The sequence below is a fragment of the Neodiprion fabricii genome, chromosome 4 (assembly GCF_021155785.1).
Source record: "Neodiprion fabricii isolate iyNeoFabr1 chromosome 4, iyNeoFabr1.1, whole genome shotgun sequence".
In the NCBI taxonomy this organism is placed as follows: Eukaryota; Metazoa; Arthropoda; class Insecta; order Hymenoptera; family Diprionidae; genus Neodiprion; species Neodiprion fabricii.
The window spans coordinates 13,865,469-13,882,985 of record NC_060242.1 but is presented as its reverse complement, the minus strand read 5'-3'; the positions used below and the strand labels follow the sequence as shown (position 1 = coordinate 13,882,985).

At 42.0% G+C, this 17,517-nt stretch overlaps 2 protein-coding genes across 4 annotated transcripts; both read right to left on the bottom strand.

The window, feature by feature from the left end:
• Positions 1–8,635: 8,635 nt before the first annotated feature.
• LOC124180663 lies at positions 8,636–12,232 on the bottom strand. Its single transcript, XM_046566408.1, has one exon. The coding sequence runs from the start codon at positions 12,230–12,232 to the stop codon at positions 8,636–8,638; it is 3,597 nt and encodes a 1,198-aa protein (XP_046422364.1).
• On the bottom strand, positions 8,945–14,913 carry LOC124179508. Of its 3 annotated transcripts, none has more exons than XR_006870068.1 (2): positions 12,631–14,913; positions 8,945–9,061 (listed from the first exon to the last, which is right to left on the bottom strand). XR_006870068.1 is itself a non-coding variant. In XM_046563979.1 (2 exons), the coding sequence occupies exons 1-2, from the start codon at positions 14,046–14,048 to the stop codon at positions 12,389–12,391; spliced, it is 1,596 nt and encodes a 531-aa protein (XP_046419935.1). In that variant the 5' UTR covers positions 14,049–14,913; the 3' UTR covers positions 12,382–12,388. The 3 variants fall into 3 exon arrangements, 2 of the variants coding, with proteins under 2 accessions (XP_046419935.1, XP_046419936.1); XM_046563979.1 differs by lacking the exon at positions 8,945–9,061 and having other exon boundaries at positions 12,382–12,660; positions 12,725–14,913; XM_046563980.1 differs by lacking the exon at positions 8,945–9,061 and adding an exon at positions 12,487–12,611 and having other exon boundaries at positions 12,725–14,913.
• Positions 14,914–17,517: the final 2,604 nt, after the last annotated feature.

Below are 17,517 nucleotides of genomic sequence, written 5' to 3'. Positions count from 1 at the left end.
CAACCAGTCGTGAAGTTACTTGCAATAAGGAATAGTAAGGGACAAGATAAGAAATAGTAGAAAATAAGGTACGAGCCCAGGTAGCTTACGCAGACCAACTGCAAGATAGAGAGAAAGAGAGAGATAAAGATACGATATATTGCAAGTAATTTCGTGGCTTCACAAAATAGAAAAGGAACCTCACTTACGTAAAAAAGAAGATAGAGAAGGCACCGAAGATGCGGTAACAAAAGCGAGAAACTGAATTTACGATACGAGAAATACAAGAGATAGTAATAGCGGTACGATATATCGATAGCACGTCTTCTTAGAGTGAAAACTGAACGTAGAGTGTCAAGAGGAGCGATGATCCTGATTTTTGTCGTGCTGCTGTCACGTGATTCTTCCTCAAATTTGCGTTATTCTAATTGGGCCAGCAGGTCGCGTAGGTCTGGCCTACGGATGGCGGCGATAATCCCTCGCCGCTTGTTTTTCTTCTTCCTCGACGACAGGTATCGAGGTATCGGGACGTCGGAAGGTGGTCGGAGATGTTTACCCTCAGCCGTGCTGCATCGTTGGTGAGAGAGAAGGTCGTACCGCTCATGTGTTGCGATGTTGAGGTGTGCGATAATATTACGTCACCGATCTCTTGGACTTGCGACCGACTGTACTTCACTCCTTGCTTGACTGGTACTCCCCGTTGTAGCTATTTCGTTGGCGCTGCATCCCGGCCCTCGCTCATCGGAGCCCTCATGCCGGAACGATCTGGTGGTGATGGCCCTCGACCCGGATCCCCACACTATATTCACCAGATCCACGTGGTCAGCATAGTCTAGCCTATTCCACGCCACAGCCCTTTGATAGGACCGTGCGTGAAGAGAAAACCGTCCTCTATTTGATAGCCAACGACTTAGTAGATGGCATGGTCGGTTCAGCTCCAGGCTGACAAGTATCGTCGACGAGAGGCTTTGTTGTGTTTTTGACGCACAGCCCTGTACGCTGTCTGGCGATGCATCCGAGCGGTAGGAGCATTGATTCGTGATTCGGCTCCTGGCCGATAAGTCTTAAATAGTTGGAGGTGCTGTTTGTGCATCACGCACGACCCTGTTCACAACTAGATAGGCATCCATCGGGAGTGGTTTCAGCGGTATTCGTTCGTCTGTAGTCGGTGGTGGTCGGTGTTGAGCTGGTACGTGACCCCTGTCAGGCAGTGTCCTGGTACCTCGAAGCGGAAGTCTCGTAGATGGTTCTCGTAGAGCGTTACAAAATTAGAAAATAGAATAAAATTAGCTTAATAAAGAGAATTTCACTTAAAGATAATTAGTCGTTCGTTTTTGGAGTATTGGCCTCAGACGTGCTTTCGTTATTTTTAGCGACATTTGTACGTAGGGAAGTGCGATAATTAAAGAATGTGACGAGGTACGAAATACCACGTCACAACGCATCAGTCAACGTTAGATTCCATGTGATGTAAGGAGTTGTTGTGGTCCTCTGGCAACGCGGTGGAGGCTGTAGTGATGAGGAGTAGCGACGAATCGGTGTTGTGCTCGATGGCGGCGTGTAGTGGCTCTCCGGTGAGCTAGGCGGCGTGTAGTGGCTCAATGTCGGTGAGACCGAAATTGTCCTGTCGATCGGTGAGATCGGTGGTCACTTATCCCAGCCGCGGCTCCACTTTGACAGCGGGAAACCACGCGAGCTGATTGCGATACGCGCGTGGCTGCGTGGGTGGCGTCAGCGGCGCGTGTGACGTCATGGGTGCTGTCCGCTGTGGCGCGCGACTGGAAAGTGTGTGATGCGTGTTGCGGCGCGTGACTTGTGCGGCGCGCGATAGGAAAGTTGGTTTTCACAAGGTTGTTGTGAACAGAAAGGTATGAGCAAAAATTTTTATCATCCAACTGTCGCAAAATGGCAGCATCATTAGCTGACGCGTTAAGGGGAGTCCCTTTAGAATTTTCAAAAAATCGATTTTTTTTTTTTTTACATATTTCGAAAGTATAATACCCATAGAATATACTGACCAAAGGAAAACCCGAAATAATCAATATTTGGGGAGTTATTGTATATAGTGTAGAGCGTAGCGACAGCGTGCGGTCAGGTAGCGAGTCGGGCGCTCGGACCGTTAGAGGCGGAGCAACCTTCACATCACAATGCTCCCTTATCTACCTTTTTTTTTGACCAGGCAGATGTTTCGAGAAATTTTATAAAGGGGACATTATAGATATATCCATATAGTGTGAAACGATAGGTATACGGAACGATACGTTGCCCGAAAAACAGATTCAGTTTCGTTTTGAAATTTTGTCACGAACGGCCGAGTTTACCAAAGTAAAATGCCAAACTATCCAAAAGGAACGCAAGGCAATATAGCCCGAAAATGTGCTTTTCGAGGAAGAAGAAGGTCTGCTGTACGCGCCTGGCATCGCTGATTAATCGGTAAGTCACTACAATCACTATTTTTCACATGTTGAAACTTTAAGCGCGATTATCTCGAAACAACATTTTCAAAAACTGCTCGTGTTGTAGCTCCAAAAGTTATCGACCGATTTCGATGAAGTTTTGGGAGATCACACTCAGTAATATTATCGGAAGGATGTACCTAAAGTTCGAAAGGTAGCGCGTAAATAAATACCTTTTTAGGGGTCAAGTATGTCGAGAAAAGGTCGAAAATTCGACCCTTAGAATAAAAGGGCTCCCAAATTTTCAATTTTGCACTTTGTCATCATTTTTTATCTTTTTCAGATCAACAGCAAAAGAGTGACAACTGCAGCACTTTTCGATGTCACGGAAAACAGGCGTCCCAAGACCCTTAATAACGCCGCCATTTTGTTTATGATCGCAACAAAAAAAATTGTTTCTCACCTTGAATGTTTCAATAAAATTATGTTAAAATTTAAAAATTATTAGATAATTTTTCCCATCTAGAAAAAATGATCGAAAAATACCTATTTTTCACGCTTCCAAAGGGATTTCTCCCCTTAACTGAAGAATATATCTTCAGTCAACGGCTGACCATCGAAAGGCCTCGCTGCTTGAGCCTGGATCGGCCAATTCGAGATTCGCCGTTTACGACAATTGATTATAAAAATTTTTTCTTGTACTGTCTAAGTGTGAGTTAAAATACACACAAAATTTTGAGAAGCTACGTTGGTTTTCTCCCGATCCAAAAAAAAAACCGACAATTACCGTTTCGTATTTGATTGAATAAAAAAAAAATATATGTGTACTTTTCCCGAACTTTTATACGGCATCATTCAAAAAACCCGGTTTTCACTTTGACCCGACGTGAAAGATATTTTTCTCCATCATCTGTTTTTATTATTGACCTTTCTTCGTTGTTACTTAAATATTTAGCTACGTAATTGTTGATTGCTTTCAGTTTTTAACCATTTGTATATGATAATAGTACAGAATAAATCATTACAATCAACTATTTTCATGTAAACCAATGATAAAAAGCTATGTTACTATTTGTGCACGGTGAGTATAACATTTTTATAAAATTTAATGGCGATTGTAATTATATTTTATCTAAAATTTTTTAAATTCGTCATGTTTACAATAAAATATTTTATTTCTTTTTTCGCGCAAGCCTAATTTCAGTAGCTGTCAATGCGCTATTACGATTTCTATGATTTTTTATAATTTTCTCATAATCTTATTGGTAAAATGTAACAAAATAAAAATTATAATAATCCTTACACTACATTCGCGATTTGTCCTAATTTTTACTGAGAATACTTATTAGTATTTGAGGTACACCCGTCAATGTAATCTGTTAAACTTCTCTTGAACAATCAACTTTTTTGAAAATATGTTAAATACGAATTTTCTTCACGTTGAATCCATTGCAGTTGTTTACATTTACGTAACTCTCTCAATGGTGCTGGAAATAGAACTCGCTCGAATTTTTCGCCGTTTTGGCAAACAAAAACGGTCAGAGTATAAATTTTTTTTGTATTATGAGCGTAGAAAAAAAAGCTTTCAAGTGACACCAACAGAGTCGATTCATCTTTTCATGCGATACTTTGAGAGCCAATCGTAATTTTAACGGTTTCACATCGTTATGACGTAATCACTTGCAATATCGGACTCCGTTTTCGGCAACTTTTTTGGAACACAAATACATAACTTTTCTAAAATTTGCAAAAATATGCAACACTTATTTCAAAAGTTATAGCGAAACGAAAAAGAACAGAGAGAAATGTGAAATTTAGATTTTTACGATTAAAATAAATTATATTTTAAAGTACATAATCTTGTGTAAAATTTTCCGCCGAACATACTTTGTTGAGAACTTTTATGAAGCTGACCCTAGCAGCTAAAGTTAGCAGCCAAACGTCTCAAATGTTTTGGAAGTATAAAAATGCAATCCAGATTTATCCTCATAATTCTATAATAATATTGCGGGTACTTTCCAAAATTTTCCATTTCGGTTTTCACTACCTTATTGGAATGAACATTACAAGGCTTGGCTGCTAATTCTGGCTGCTAGCTTCAGCCTTGGGGAACTTTTTTTTATACGACCTACGCGAAGCGAGATAATCGACTAAGACCAAAAAACCGAATGTCGGCTAGTTTTTGGACATTTTTCAAACATTCCGACTAGATAGATCTACCAACATCATAACATATTATCCATTGCTATACGGGGAGAAGTGAACACTGGCAACCAATGCGCGAGACACGAGCAGGCCATGTCGAAAAACGAGCGGCCCGTGTCAAGCGTTGCTCGTTCCAGCTAGACATTGCCTAATGCCTTGCACATTGGCCACCACCAGTGTTTACTTCTCTCCGTGCATGCATACAATGTATGCACAAATATTACGTGTGTGCTGCGTCGTTGATTATCGCCCGATTTCTCTCTCGTACCGTTCACGCGGATAACAATCTCGTGCCTCTCTGTCTCTCATCCATTAATTATGGCAAATAAACAAACTACCTATGGGTGAAAAAGTAATTTAACAAGGACAAATTCATATCAAATTATTTTATCACAAAACTTATCATAACAGTATAAAATAAATTTCATTTAATTGCTATAAAATGTGTATAGAATATTTTTCCCTCGCTGCCCCCCTCTGCCCACCACCACGACCGCCGCCGTACTTCTTTGGCCTTCTATTAGACCATCGGTATCTAGACAGTATGAAAATAATAGCCCATGAATAACAATACTACACAATCCCGATTAAGTAGCAAATATAATGGACTGATTTGTTTCTTTTCTTTAGCTTGCATGGCTTCAACTTTGAATAATGCTAATGTATGCTTTGCCGATGGTTAATTAAATTTTATAAAATGAATTCAAAGAGGAGTCTTTCAAAAGATATTTTGATTTCTCACAATTGTTTTCAAAGACTATTTTATTCCATTTCTTCTCGCTGATTATTGACACGAACGAGGACACAACCACGTCTACGAGATGATTTGTATAAAAATTCAAACCAGCGAGTACTCACTTTTCATCACGCTCTCGTTTTTTTATTTGGTGCTCACTCTCGGGGGTCTCTGCCGTATTACCCAGATCACCTGAACAGGTCAGAGGTGATGGCTCTTTCAACAGCAGGACCTGCCACGCTACCCCTTCATCCACATTTCTTTCCGTACTAGCCCCGGGCTGAGCTGAATCCGTCGCTGTCGCCACTTTCTCCTCCATTTCTTTTGTCCATTCTATCATAACCTTTGCTTGTTGATTCAGCTCCTTTTTTTGAATTTACCAATTTTGCCCATTCGTTGGCAATTTTTATTTTCTCCTCCTCTATACGTCTCCACTTTCGGTCATTTTTGTACGTTTCTCTTTCATCACGGTTTTATCAATCTGTATATAGTCAAAAAATAATACAAACAATCTATCAACGCAAGTTAAAAGTTACCAATGAATAATAACGCATCAATTAAAGAGCTTTAGAAGATTTCCGGAAATACTAGACCAAAATTTGTCACACATGAATTTTCGATCATCTCAGTTTTTATACTTCGACCATACTCACTTGCGTCTGCATGGAGACGAAATGAAGCTGTTATTCATTAGTAACTTTTAACTTGCGTTGATAGATTGTATTATTTTTTGACTATATACAGATTGATAAAACCGTGATGGAAGAGGAACGGAAAAAAATGATAGAAGAGTGGAGACGTATAGAGGAGGAAGCAATAAAAATTGCCAACGAATGAGCAAAATTGGAAATTCAAAAAAAGGAGCCGAATCAACAAACAAAGGTGTTGGTGGAATGAAAAAAAGAAATGGATGAGAAGGCGGCGACAGCGACGGACTCAGCTCAGCCCGGAGAAAGTACGGAAGGAAATGTGTATGAAGGGGTGGCGTGGCAGGTCCTGCTGTTGAAAGAGTCATCACCTGTGACCTGTTCAGGTGATCTGGGTGACACGACAGAGACTCCGGAGAGTGAGCGCCAAATAAAAAAACGAGAGCGTGATGAAAAGTGAGTACTCACTGATTTGAATTTTTGTACAAATCATCTCGTAAACGTGGTTGTGTCCTCATTCGTGTTAATAATCAGCGAGAAGAAATGGAATAAAATAGTTTTTGAAAACAATTGTGAGAAATCAAAATATGTCTTGGAAGACCCCTCTTTAAATTCATTTTATAAAATTTTATTAACTATCGGCAAAGCATACATAGCATTATTCAAAGCTGAAGCCATGCAAGCTAAAAAAAAGAAACAATTCAGTTCATTATATTTGGTACGTAATCGGGATTGTATAGTATCGTTATTCATGGGCTATTATTTTCATACTGTCTAGATACCGATGGTCTAATAGAAGACCCAAGACTTACGGCGGCGGTCGTGGTGGTGGGCAGAGCGGGGCAGCGAGGAAGAAATATTGTATACAAATTTTATAGCAATTAAATGAAACATATTTTATACCGTATTTAGGGCCTTAGGGCATGAGTTTTGTGATAAAATAATTTGATATGAATTTGTCCTTGTAAATTACTTTTTCACCCATAGGTAGTTTGATTATTTGCTATAATTGATGGGATGAGAGACAGAGAGACACGAGATTGTTATCCGCGCGAACGGTACGAGAGAGAAATTGGGCGATGATCAACGACGCAGCACACACGTAATATTCGTGCATACATTGTATGCATATGTGCCTTGCGCCTATTCGTCGCTAGCCATGGTTGGGAGTCGAAGCGAGGGGCACGTGATTGTTGGCCGCTCGACTAGTGCAAGAGAAAAATTTACATAAACACATACTTATACATATATCCATTACTCCTCTCATTCGTTAACCATGGATTGGAGATGGAGGGAGGGGCATGGGATTCTCAATACATATAAGTGAACTGTAGAGGTATAACTGTAACTGTAGAGTATAATTTTTGGAACAAAAGACGTACTGTATTCTATTCAAAGCTCATATTAAATTTCAAAATTACCCCGCATAATACATTAATATAGCGTGTATCAGTTTGAGTTTTTTTTTCATTTTCATAGTGCTACTCTTGAAGGCACTCGGTCTGATCAAGAAGAAAACATCACGCATAGTGAAAAATTTTTCCCTCCAGTTTACGTGGTGCCGAAACTTTGTTTTTGGTATTCTATTTATTTAACATACGAAAACATCTAGTTTTGCGTCAATTCACATAGTTTTGTAGTTATTCAATATTTTTCAAGGCGTTCAAGACCATCAACATCTTGAACCTTTCATCAAGAAACTCAGATATGAAGAACAGTTGTAGGAACTTTTATTTTAATCGTATCAAAAGAAAAAACATGAAAGAAGATATTGACCTGTAAACAACTTTTGAAATACTGTATTTAAAAAACATTGCTGAAAATAATAAAATTTGGTAACTACTCTCACATATTTAACAGGTTTTTCTTTCGACTTTCAGAAACTTTTCACACATTTGAAAATCATTAAAAACCTACGAAATTATCAAAATCTATCTAAATTCTTGACATATAAAATTTTCGGAGTGGGGAATCTCTTTGTGTTGACTACAACCATCCGTTCGAAACGTAGCAAAAAATTATTTGGTGACGCACGTTATAATAATACACATCGAGGAACGCTTTTTCTTTGAATTTTTCAATTTAGTACATTGTATATTCTTTTCGAATAATTCGAAAATTCGAAAATTTTTGGTGATTTGAAAAATTAACGACGGAGCCAGGAATCAAAACTGTTGTTTTTATATTGTTAAAGCGAGTAACAATAGAGGAATTCGGGATCTGGTCTGATACAGTTTGTCACAATAAAAAGAGAAAAATAAAAAAAACTGCGCGCACTGAATTTGGCAAAAAACAAAAAAATTATAATGATATTTATTGTACACTATATACAGTTAGCGAATTACCCGAATAAATACAATGCCAAGAGTAACACGTGGCAGCGAATGCACCCAAAACACAATTAATTAAATAATTGATTTAAAGCGAATTTACACACAGTAATTTTGGTTAACAGAAGCCAAGCAATTAGAAAAATTAGCTGAGAGAAGAACACGAGGTGATCTTGAGGTAGCCGAAAGAAGAATAATGGCGGAAACCGTTAGAAAACGAATCTTCTTCCCCGTGAGGAAGACTAAGCATGTCCCATAGCTAAGAGCCAATCAGAAAATTCATAGCGAATGACGTCAGAGAATAGCGAAATGCGCAAGTGTCAGTGAATTTGAACTAGAGATTCATTGATTGGCTATCGATTGTCGGGTGATCTGTGCTCTGCTTAGTGCTGCCTTCTTGCTGCGGGTAAGCCGAACTTCGCTTCGCCCGGGCAGTTTGGGTGTTGACTGAACATTCTCCCCCGGGTTGACGGCTGAGACGTCAAGATCTTCAATGGGCAGAACACATAGTTTCGCAATTGGTCGGGTCAATTCCGTGGTAGCTGTCTTCAGTGTCACTACGCGGGTATGTCCGTCCTTCCCTGGGTGGATAGCGATTACCCTAGCGAGTGGCCATTTGGTAGGTGGGAACCGCTCATCTGTGAGGAGCACCAGAGAGCCAACTTTGATGTCGTTGGACGCCCGATGCCATTTGGAGATGCCCTGATGACGTTGAAGCACTTCGTTGCTCCAACGTCTCCAAAACTGTTGCAACAGTTGCTGTAGCAACTTGTACCCAGTTAGCGTCGATTCCGTTGTTGAAGGTAGCGAAGGTTCCGGAACAGCGGTGAGTGGTTCTCCAATGAGGAAGTGACCTGGAGTTAGTGGTTCCAGGTCGGCAGGATCTTCCGAGAGTGGGGCGAGAGGCCGAGAATTTACCACGGCTTCGATCTGTGTCAACACCGTAGTGAGCTGCTCGTAAGTCATCAGATGCTCTCCGATAGTTCTTGTGAGATGGAATTTGATAGACTTGACGGCAGCTTCCCATTTACCTCCAAAGTGCGGAGCTCCAGGCGGATTGAACTTCCAGGTTGTGCCATCTGTAGCCAGTAAATGTGAAAGTTCTCCCAGTGATTTTGATCCTGATGCGAATTCAGCCCTTAGAGTTGCATCTGCACCCACAAAGTTTGTACCACAGTCCGAATAAATGGTGTGGCAGACGCCGCGGCGACTTGCGAACCTCCGATACGCTGCGATGAATGCGCCTGTAGAGTAGTCCGTGACGAGTTCCAGATGTATAGCGGAGGTCGTGAAGCACACGAAAACTGCAATCCACCCCTTGTAAGTTTTCGCTCCACGACCCTGGAAGGTTTTCAGAGTGACTGGCCCAGCGTAGTCTAATCCTGTATGTAGAAACGCTCGTGCGGGAGTCACTCTAGAGGGGGGCAGTTGTCCCATCAATTGCTGTGCTCGAACACCTCGGTGTCTAGCACAGACTACGCAGCGTAAGATGTGAGATCTGACTGGTACGCGGCCACCAATAATCCAGTAGGATTGGCGTAACGCAGCCAGAGTCAATTGCGTTCCCCCGTGAAAGTTCCGTTTGTGTGCATGATCGATGAGGAGTGACGTCAGCAGTGAGTATCTAGGCAGAATCGCTGGATTTTTCTGCTGACTGTCCAATAGCGAATTTTTCAAGCGGCCACCGACTCTCAAAATTCCGTGATAGTCGACAAAGGGGGTCAGCTTGGCGAGTGGGTGATTTTTTGGTAGGAATCCCCCGTCAGAAAGCAGCTTGAGTTCCGATGAGAAGTACTGGCCTTGTGTATATTTGACCAGTAGCCATTTTGCGGGTTCCAGGTCTCCAGCAGATAGCGGGGTGGCTAGTGAGGACTGTGGCACCTTTTTCATTCGGCTGATGGCACGTAGACAGATTCCAAGCGTTCGAACCAGCGAAACCCAGCGAGAAAAGCGTTCTAAGAGAATTTGCAGAGGATGTGAATCTGTTTTAGCGAATGTCATGAAGGTTAGACCTGGTCTCTCTTCCTGATGAGTTGCGGTCGTAGCAGGTGGTTCAATAGTTGGCCAGTTTTCTTGGGACAAACTGAGCCATTTTGGACCCGACCACCAAAGCGGGTGTTTCAGCAGTTTGCCAACTGACAGTCCTCGCGAAGCACAGTCAGCTGGATTACTTTTCCCAGCGATAAAGGTCCAGCGGCTTCCAGGAAGAGTGTCTTGTATTTTCGCAACCCTGTTGCGTACGTAAGTTTTCCAGCGAGAGGGTTGACTTTGTATCCAAGCGAGGGTTACTGCAGAGTCAGTCCACAAATAGATTGGTATTTGCTCCAAGTTAAGTGTTTTTCGCACGTAGAGAGTAAGTCTGGTGAGAAGTACGGCAGCGTTCAACTCCAAACGTGGAATTGTGAGTGGTTTCAGAGGGGCTACTTGAGTTTTGGAGCATAAAAGTGCAACTGACGAATTCCCCTGAAGATCCGTCACCTTCAGGTAGACCACCGCAGCCATAGCGAGTTGGGATGCGTCTGAGAACCCGTGGAGCTCTGCAGACACATTCTCCTTGAGATTAATCCATCTGTTTACCCGGAGGTTAGCAAGGTTGGTGAGGTCCGCTCGAAATACCGTCCACTTGTGGAGTTGTGTCGGAGCCAATTGATCATCCCAGCCCAGTTTTTCAAGCCAGAGTTCTTGCATGATCACCTTGGCTTTGATGATGATCGGAGCGAGGAAACCGAGAGGATCATACAGACGAGCAATTTCAGACAAGATTGCCCGTTTTGTTGCTGGAGGATCTTCAGCCAAGTGATAGTTGAACTGGAATACATCGTGGTGAGGATTCCAGCCAACTCCGAGGACCTTCACCGTAGTATCTCCGATTTCCCGTAGCGAGTTCACTGGTTGATCGTTTGGTGACATTGTAGCGAGTAACCGAGCGCTGTTACTTGACCATTTTGTTAATGGGAAGCATCCAGCTGCACAGAGTTCCCTGGTTTGTTTAGCGATTGCAATCGCTTCCGTCTCTGTGTCAGCTCCCCCGTAGATGTCATCTACGTAGCGGGTTTCAGTCATTGGAGCTACTGCCAGCGGGTATTTGGATCCTTCGTCCTCTACTAGTTGCAGTAGAGTCCTGACAGCAAGATAAGGAGCACAAGTTGTGCCGTATGTGACCGTAGTGAGGGTGTACGCTTGCTGAGAATTGTCCTTGGTCTTCCAGAGGATGGACTGTAACGGCCAGTCCTTCGGATCTATGTCAATTTGCCGAAACATCTTTGTGATGTCGGATCCAAAAAGTATTGGAAACCGACGAATGCGGAGTAGTACATCGCAGATGTCTACTTGTATTTTTGGCCCAACGTGTAAGATCCCATTCAGCGAAACTCCTGATGAGGTGTTGCATGATCCATTGAACACTACTCTGAGCTTTGTAGTAGTGCTCTGTTCCTTGAGGACACCGTGATGAGGTAGGAAGCAATGTTGTTCCGGTAGATCTGCCATAGAAATGTGTTTCATGTGACCCATGTTCTCGTACTCAGACATAAAGTTGTGGTAGAGGTCACTGTAAGTAGTGTCCGTGCTCATCCGTTTCAAAACCCGACGCAGTGAAAATTGTGCGGATCTCAGTGAATTCCCAAGTGCTTCTACCTTGTCCTTGAGTGGCAAGTGCACCACGTAACGCCCATTTGGGTGACGATAATGTGTGGATCTAAAGTGAGCTTCACATTCGTCCTCCTGCTCACTATAGCGAATGTGCTGCTCATCATGCGGTTCTTCCTGGTCCCAGAATCTGGAGATCAGATCCGGTAGCTGTTCGTCGGCTGACACGTACAGAGAATTGGCCGAATATTTCGTAGCAGTTGGATTGACTGAGCCGTAGACAATCCAGCCCAAGAGGGTTGACTGAGCAATTGGCGAATCAACAGGCCCTATGCGAATCTTCTCATTCATGATGAAAGCTGCAGGTGCTGCTCCCAAAATGATGTCAATTGGTCTGGACTGCAGAAATTGCGGGTCAGCCAATTGCAGTCCCAGTAGATGCGACCATTTCTTGTCGATAAGGGTGTATGACGGCAAGTCTACCGCCAACACAGAGAGAATGTGGGCCTATATTTTTAGCGAATTCTTCCCATATAGCGAATGTAGCTCAACAGTGCATGAGCCCAATGTGCGGCCAGCAGATGTGTTGCCGATGGCCCGTAGGCCCACGTTTGCGGATTTCAGAGGAAGTCCCAGTTTCTTGTGTAGCGAATTCGTCATGAATGACAGCTCAGAACCTTGATCTATCAGAAGTCTGGCTGTCAGAGGAGCTCCCGTTGTCGAATATACCCTGCAAGTTGCTGTAGCAAGTAAGGCTATTGTTTCCAGAGAATTGAGCCCTAAAAACAATTGCAGTTAGCGAATTCTGTCCATAGCGAATGACCTAATAGGACTATTCTGTACCTGAGCTGCCCGAAGCAGCAGTCGGTTGAGGATTAGCCCGAGATTCTTCATGGATGGCCGTGTGGTGCTTGTTGCCACAGTGGCGACATCTTGTAGTGGTGCGGCAGTCCTGTGAGCGGTGGCGTCCCAAACAATTCCAGCACAGTCGATGATCTTGAACCATAGTACGGCGCTGTGCGACAGAGGCAACCTTAAATTGCTGACAGTACAAAATAAAGTGCTTTTGCCTACACAGTTGGCAGATGCCTGGTTCATCTGTAGCCTCTTTAGGTGTATAGTATACTTGAGCGGTGGAACCAGAGGGGGTACTTGCAGTCTTGCTGGAATGTGAGGGTGACCGTGTGTTTGGGGGCTTGCTAGAGGTTTTTAGCAGCTTGGAGGTTGAAGCCTTGTCCTCCTTGGGTGAAGTTGGTCGTGAGGTGACTCCGATGGCGCTGATCTCCCAGGCGCGTACCTTCCCGATGAGGAAGTCTTGTAATTTCTGGTACGCCGGCAGCTCATTCGAGATGCCCAGGGTACTCTCCCACTCCTCCCTAAGTTCTGGTACCAGACGTCTGAGGGTGACGAAAACCAGGATAGGGTCCCAGTCCGCAATGGAGACTCGTAAGGTTCCCATCGCATCGATAATTTTCTGTGTCTGTAATACAAGTGCGTTTAGCTGAGGTGCCGAGTGATTAGGCACTGGCTCTGTGGTGAGGAGTTCCTCCAAGTAGGTGTTGAGAAGCCGACGAGGGTTATCATAACGCGCGACGAGGAGATCCCAAGCAGCAGGGAATGCCTCGTCTGTAAGAGGCACGTTTGCGATGAGTGCCAGTGCATCGTCCTTGAGTTGCGTCTTGAGGTAGGACATGCGCTGTGCCCCAGTGAGTTGCTCGGCATCAATTATGAGGGTGGTGAATAAGTCCCTAAACCCACGCCATTTCGTATAATCCCCGTCGAATGTCGGTAGTTTTATGTGAGGCAATTTAGTAGAGGATGGCCCAGTCGCGAAAAATTGTGTAGCATCTGCATGCCTAGGTGTCGCCTCTGCCTTCAGGGAGTTCACCTTGGCCTCCAAGCGGGTCTGCAGGCTCCCGTACAGCGTTGCACCACGTTGATAGACCTGAGCGGTGTGGTACTCATGTTCGAGCACTTCTTCGTGCTCCTCGTAAATGCGTTCGTGCAAGGCCTCAATACGGTCGACGGTTCTATTGACTAAAGCCAACTGGGCCATGGCTTGCTCGAGAGACATCGCCTGAAGTGCCTCAGGCGTGAGTCTTTGATCAATGTTGGCCAGAGAATCAACCCGGTCCTGCTGCAGCGCAGCCTTGTTGTTGAGAGACATGATGCGAATAACAGTGCTGGTGACCCGGAACTAAGTTTTCGGTCAAATGATACGGAAAAGTTCTATGTACCGGTGTACACTGACCGCCAAAGGCGACACCCGATGTGTCCAGCGATGCCTTTGACACTTAGCTTTTCACCAGATTGGCACTGCACAGCGAATACACCAAATGCTGAACACGAATTGTTAACGTGAGAAATAACCCAGAGAATAAGCCAAGCACAATTCTATTGTGACCAAACCAGCACCGATCCGGCTCGAAGGACCAAATGTTAAAGCGAGTAACAATAGAGGAATTCGGGATCTGGTCTGATACAGTTTGTCACAATAAAAAGAGAAAAATAAAAAAAACTGCGCGCACTGAATTTGGCAAAAAACAAAAAAATTATAATGATATTTATTGTACACTATATACAGTTAGCGAATTACCCGAATAAATACAATGCCAAGAGTAACACGTGGCAGCGAATGCACCCAAAACACAATTAATTAAATAATTGATTTAAAGCGAATTTACACACAGTAATTTTGGTTAACAGAAGCCAAGCAATTAGAAAAATTAGCTGAGAGAAGAACACGAGGTGATCTTGAGGTAGCCGAAAGAAGAATAATGGCGGAAACCGTTAGAAAACGAATCTTCTTCCCCGTGAGGAAGACTAAGCATGTCCCATAGCTAAGAGCCAATCAGAAAATTCATAGCGAATGACGTCAGAGAATAGCGAAATGCGCAAGTGTCAGTGAATTTGAACTAGAGATTCATTGATTGGCTATCGATTGTCGGGTGATCTGTGCTCTGCTTAGTGCTGCCTTCTTGCTGCGGGTAAGCCGAACTTCGCTTCGCCCGGGCAGTTTGGGTGTTGACTGAACATATATAATGATTGTAACAAATATAATTGTTTCGATAATTACGACAATTTTTCATGTCTTAAATTATTTCGTTGTATTTAATTCTGCAAGACATATTGGTCGACTACAGAGAAATGAGGGCAAGCGATTTTAGGAAAATTATGTCACGTTGAAAAGGCATATCCATATTATTGGAATAAAATAATGTACCGTCTCAATCTCAAGCTTCCATACCAAACATACCGACACTACTTTGGCTGCTACGAATGTCGGTACAAGCCCGTTAGGTAGAGTCGATAGAGCAGAAATCTCCTACGCTCCCAGGCCCACCTGGGCCCACTTGCTCGCCGAAAACTGATACACGAAAATTTACCCAGGGGTAAATGTCTTTATAGTCTTCAGTCAACGTTCCATTGCAGGGTAACATAACCCGCGAAATTTCCAAGGAAATTCTTATGATATTCGTTGAAGTTCTATTATTCTCAATAACATCTGAAATGATCTATCTATATATTATTTATAGCAAAACCAATGATTCAAATTGAATTCAACTTTCGAGCAGCTCGCTGGAATTAAGCCATCGCCTCATATAGTATAACGATCACTATTGATATTGCATTTTACTTACCCTGAATGCCATTATGCAACGCTCCAAAAAAATACTACGTAGTTTTTTCAGTGTTAAAATTAGAAATCATGAAATACACTATATATGGTGATTCCCGCGTCAACTCGGTGAATCAAAAACATTGACCCTCTTCGATTTTCTCAGTGATTTTTTATATGACAGTTGTTAGAAATTATCTGAAAATTATCGAATCTGAATATTTTATATATTTTCATATAGTGTATGTACATTGTACATGTACGCATACATCTTCATTGTCATACAATAATGAATGGAATGCATTGGGTATAGATAATTCTTCATGGCTATATGTATTATACATACGTACATTAAATTTTATTTACGATTATTTTTCTGCGTGGGGATACATTATACCCTCCTTCTATAATCAACATGAATTCATATAGAGGATGTCCCTAAATTGGGGGACACGGACCAGCCAGCGTGATACCTGACTCAAATCCAACCGAGAATTTCTTTGCCGCAAGCTCGTCCGACGCATAGTTTTTGAATTATAAGCGATAGCGTTAGGCCAATCAGAGTGCACCATTTCATCTGGATTTGCCGCCACGGAAATTGCTGTTTTGTTTGTCTGGGTGAATTATTATTATTCGTTTACGAATTAAATATCGGCACCTCCCCTCTCTCCCTGTTGTACCTCTTCTCGAGCGCTGACCTCGGTATTGTTGCCGCGGCACACGCTGCCGGCCGCACACCCACGGACGCACACTCGTGTGTGTGAAACATAAGCGAATGCCCAGCTACACAATACTACGAAACACACATCTACGAGTGAAAATAAAAATAAATCTCCAAATAAATCAGCGGATTTAGGATTTAATGTTATAAAACACTTCCAATCATCGATGTATGCATAAAACTAGAGATTTTAGACGGTTGATATGCCGTTAGGGTTCATAATTAGTCATTCAATCAATCTGAATTATGCTTTCCGAACATTTTTTGTGTCTTTGCAACATAATTTTTCCACTAGTTTGAAATTCATCATTGACATCCGATTTTTCAATAATGCGAGGGCAAAGTAACTCGCTGAATTGACGTGTCAATAGGTTTGTAAATCAATTACGATTCACCTGAGTTAACAAAAAATAACTGAATAAATGATAATTCACTGCATCACTAAAAATGATAACCGAAATCATGAGAATTATTTGAGATATAACTGAATTAGGAAGAGTTGTAATAAGTCAAGTTACTTTGAATAACTTTAGATTCGTGCCAAAATTTTAAGTTTAGAGAGAAAAATAACTGAATTCAAATAGAAAAGTAATTTCAAATCAAGAAGAAGAAAATTTCCAAATACCTGGATTCAAATGAAGCAATTTGAATTTAATAAATCTATCTGAATTTGAAGAAAAATAATAATTATTATTTGGAATAGAAAAATGAAGTCGAATTACATGAATAAATTCAATTAATTCAACTCAAAAAATATGGTGTCATTCAAATTCCCAGTTATTTCCTCATCGATTCATTGTGAGTCTGGAGCCGCCTGTTTACTCACGCGAACGATGAAATACAGTATCGATGTATGTGATTTAAGTATCAATTACTCAAAATTTATCAAACTTAAAAATATTTTGAATAAGACTACGAATTATCAAAATATCTCTTCTGATATTAAGACTACACGCAGAAATTCACCAAAATGATTAATTTTTACCAATTCAATCGAGCCGCGTCCGATTATGTTGTTAAAATCGATTAATCGATACATCGATTATTCTCAGATAAGTGGCCATCACTAGCATTGATCTCAACAATTTCAACGTTACTTGCCACTCCAGACCCACATTGAATCGACGAGGAAATAACTGGGAATTTGAATGACACCATATTTTTTTGAGTTGAATTAATTGAATTTATTCATGTAATTCGACTTCATTTTTCTATTCCAAATAATAATTATTATTTTTCCTCAAATTCAGACAGATTTATTGAATTCAAATTGCTTCATTTGAATCCAGGTATTTG

What these genes read in the sequence shown, in the direction of transcription:
- LOC124180663 (XM_046566408.1), bottom strand. Translation starts at nt 12,232, where the DNA reads ATGAATGAGAAGATTCGCATAGGGCCTGTTGATTCGCCAATTGCTCAG.
- LOC124179508 (XM_046563979.1), bottom strand. Translation starts at nt 14,048, where the DNA reads ATGTCTCTCAACAACAAGGCTGCGCTGCAGCAGGACCGGGTTGATTCT. An exon ending in TGCTGCTTCGGGCAGCTCAG is followed by an intron (nt 12,661 to 12,724) that starts GTACAGAATAGT and finishes AATTGTTTTTAG; the next exon opens with GGCTCAATTCTCTGGAAACA.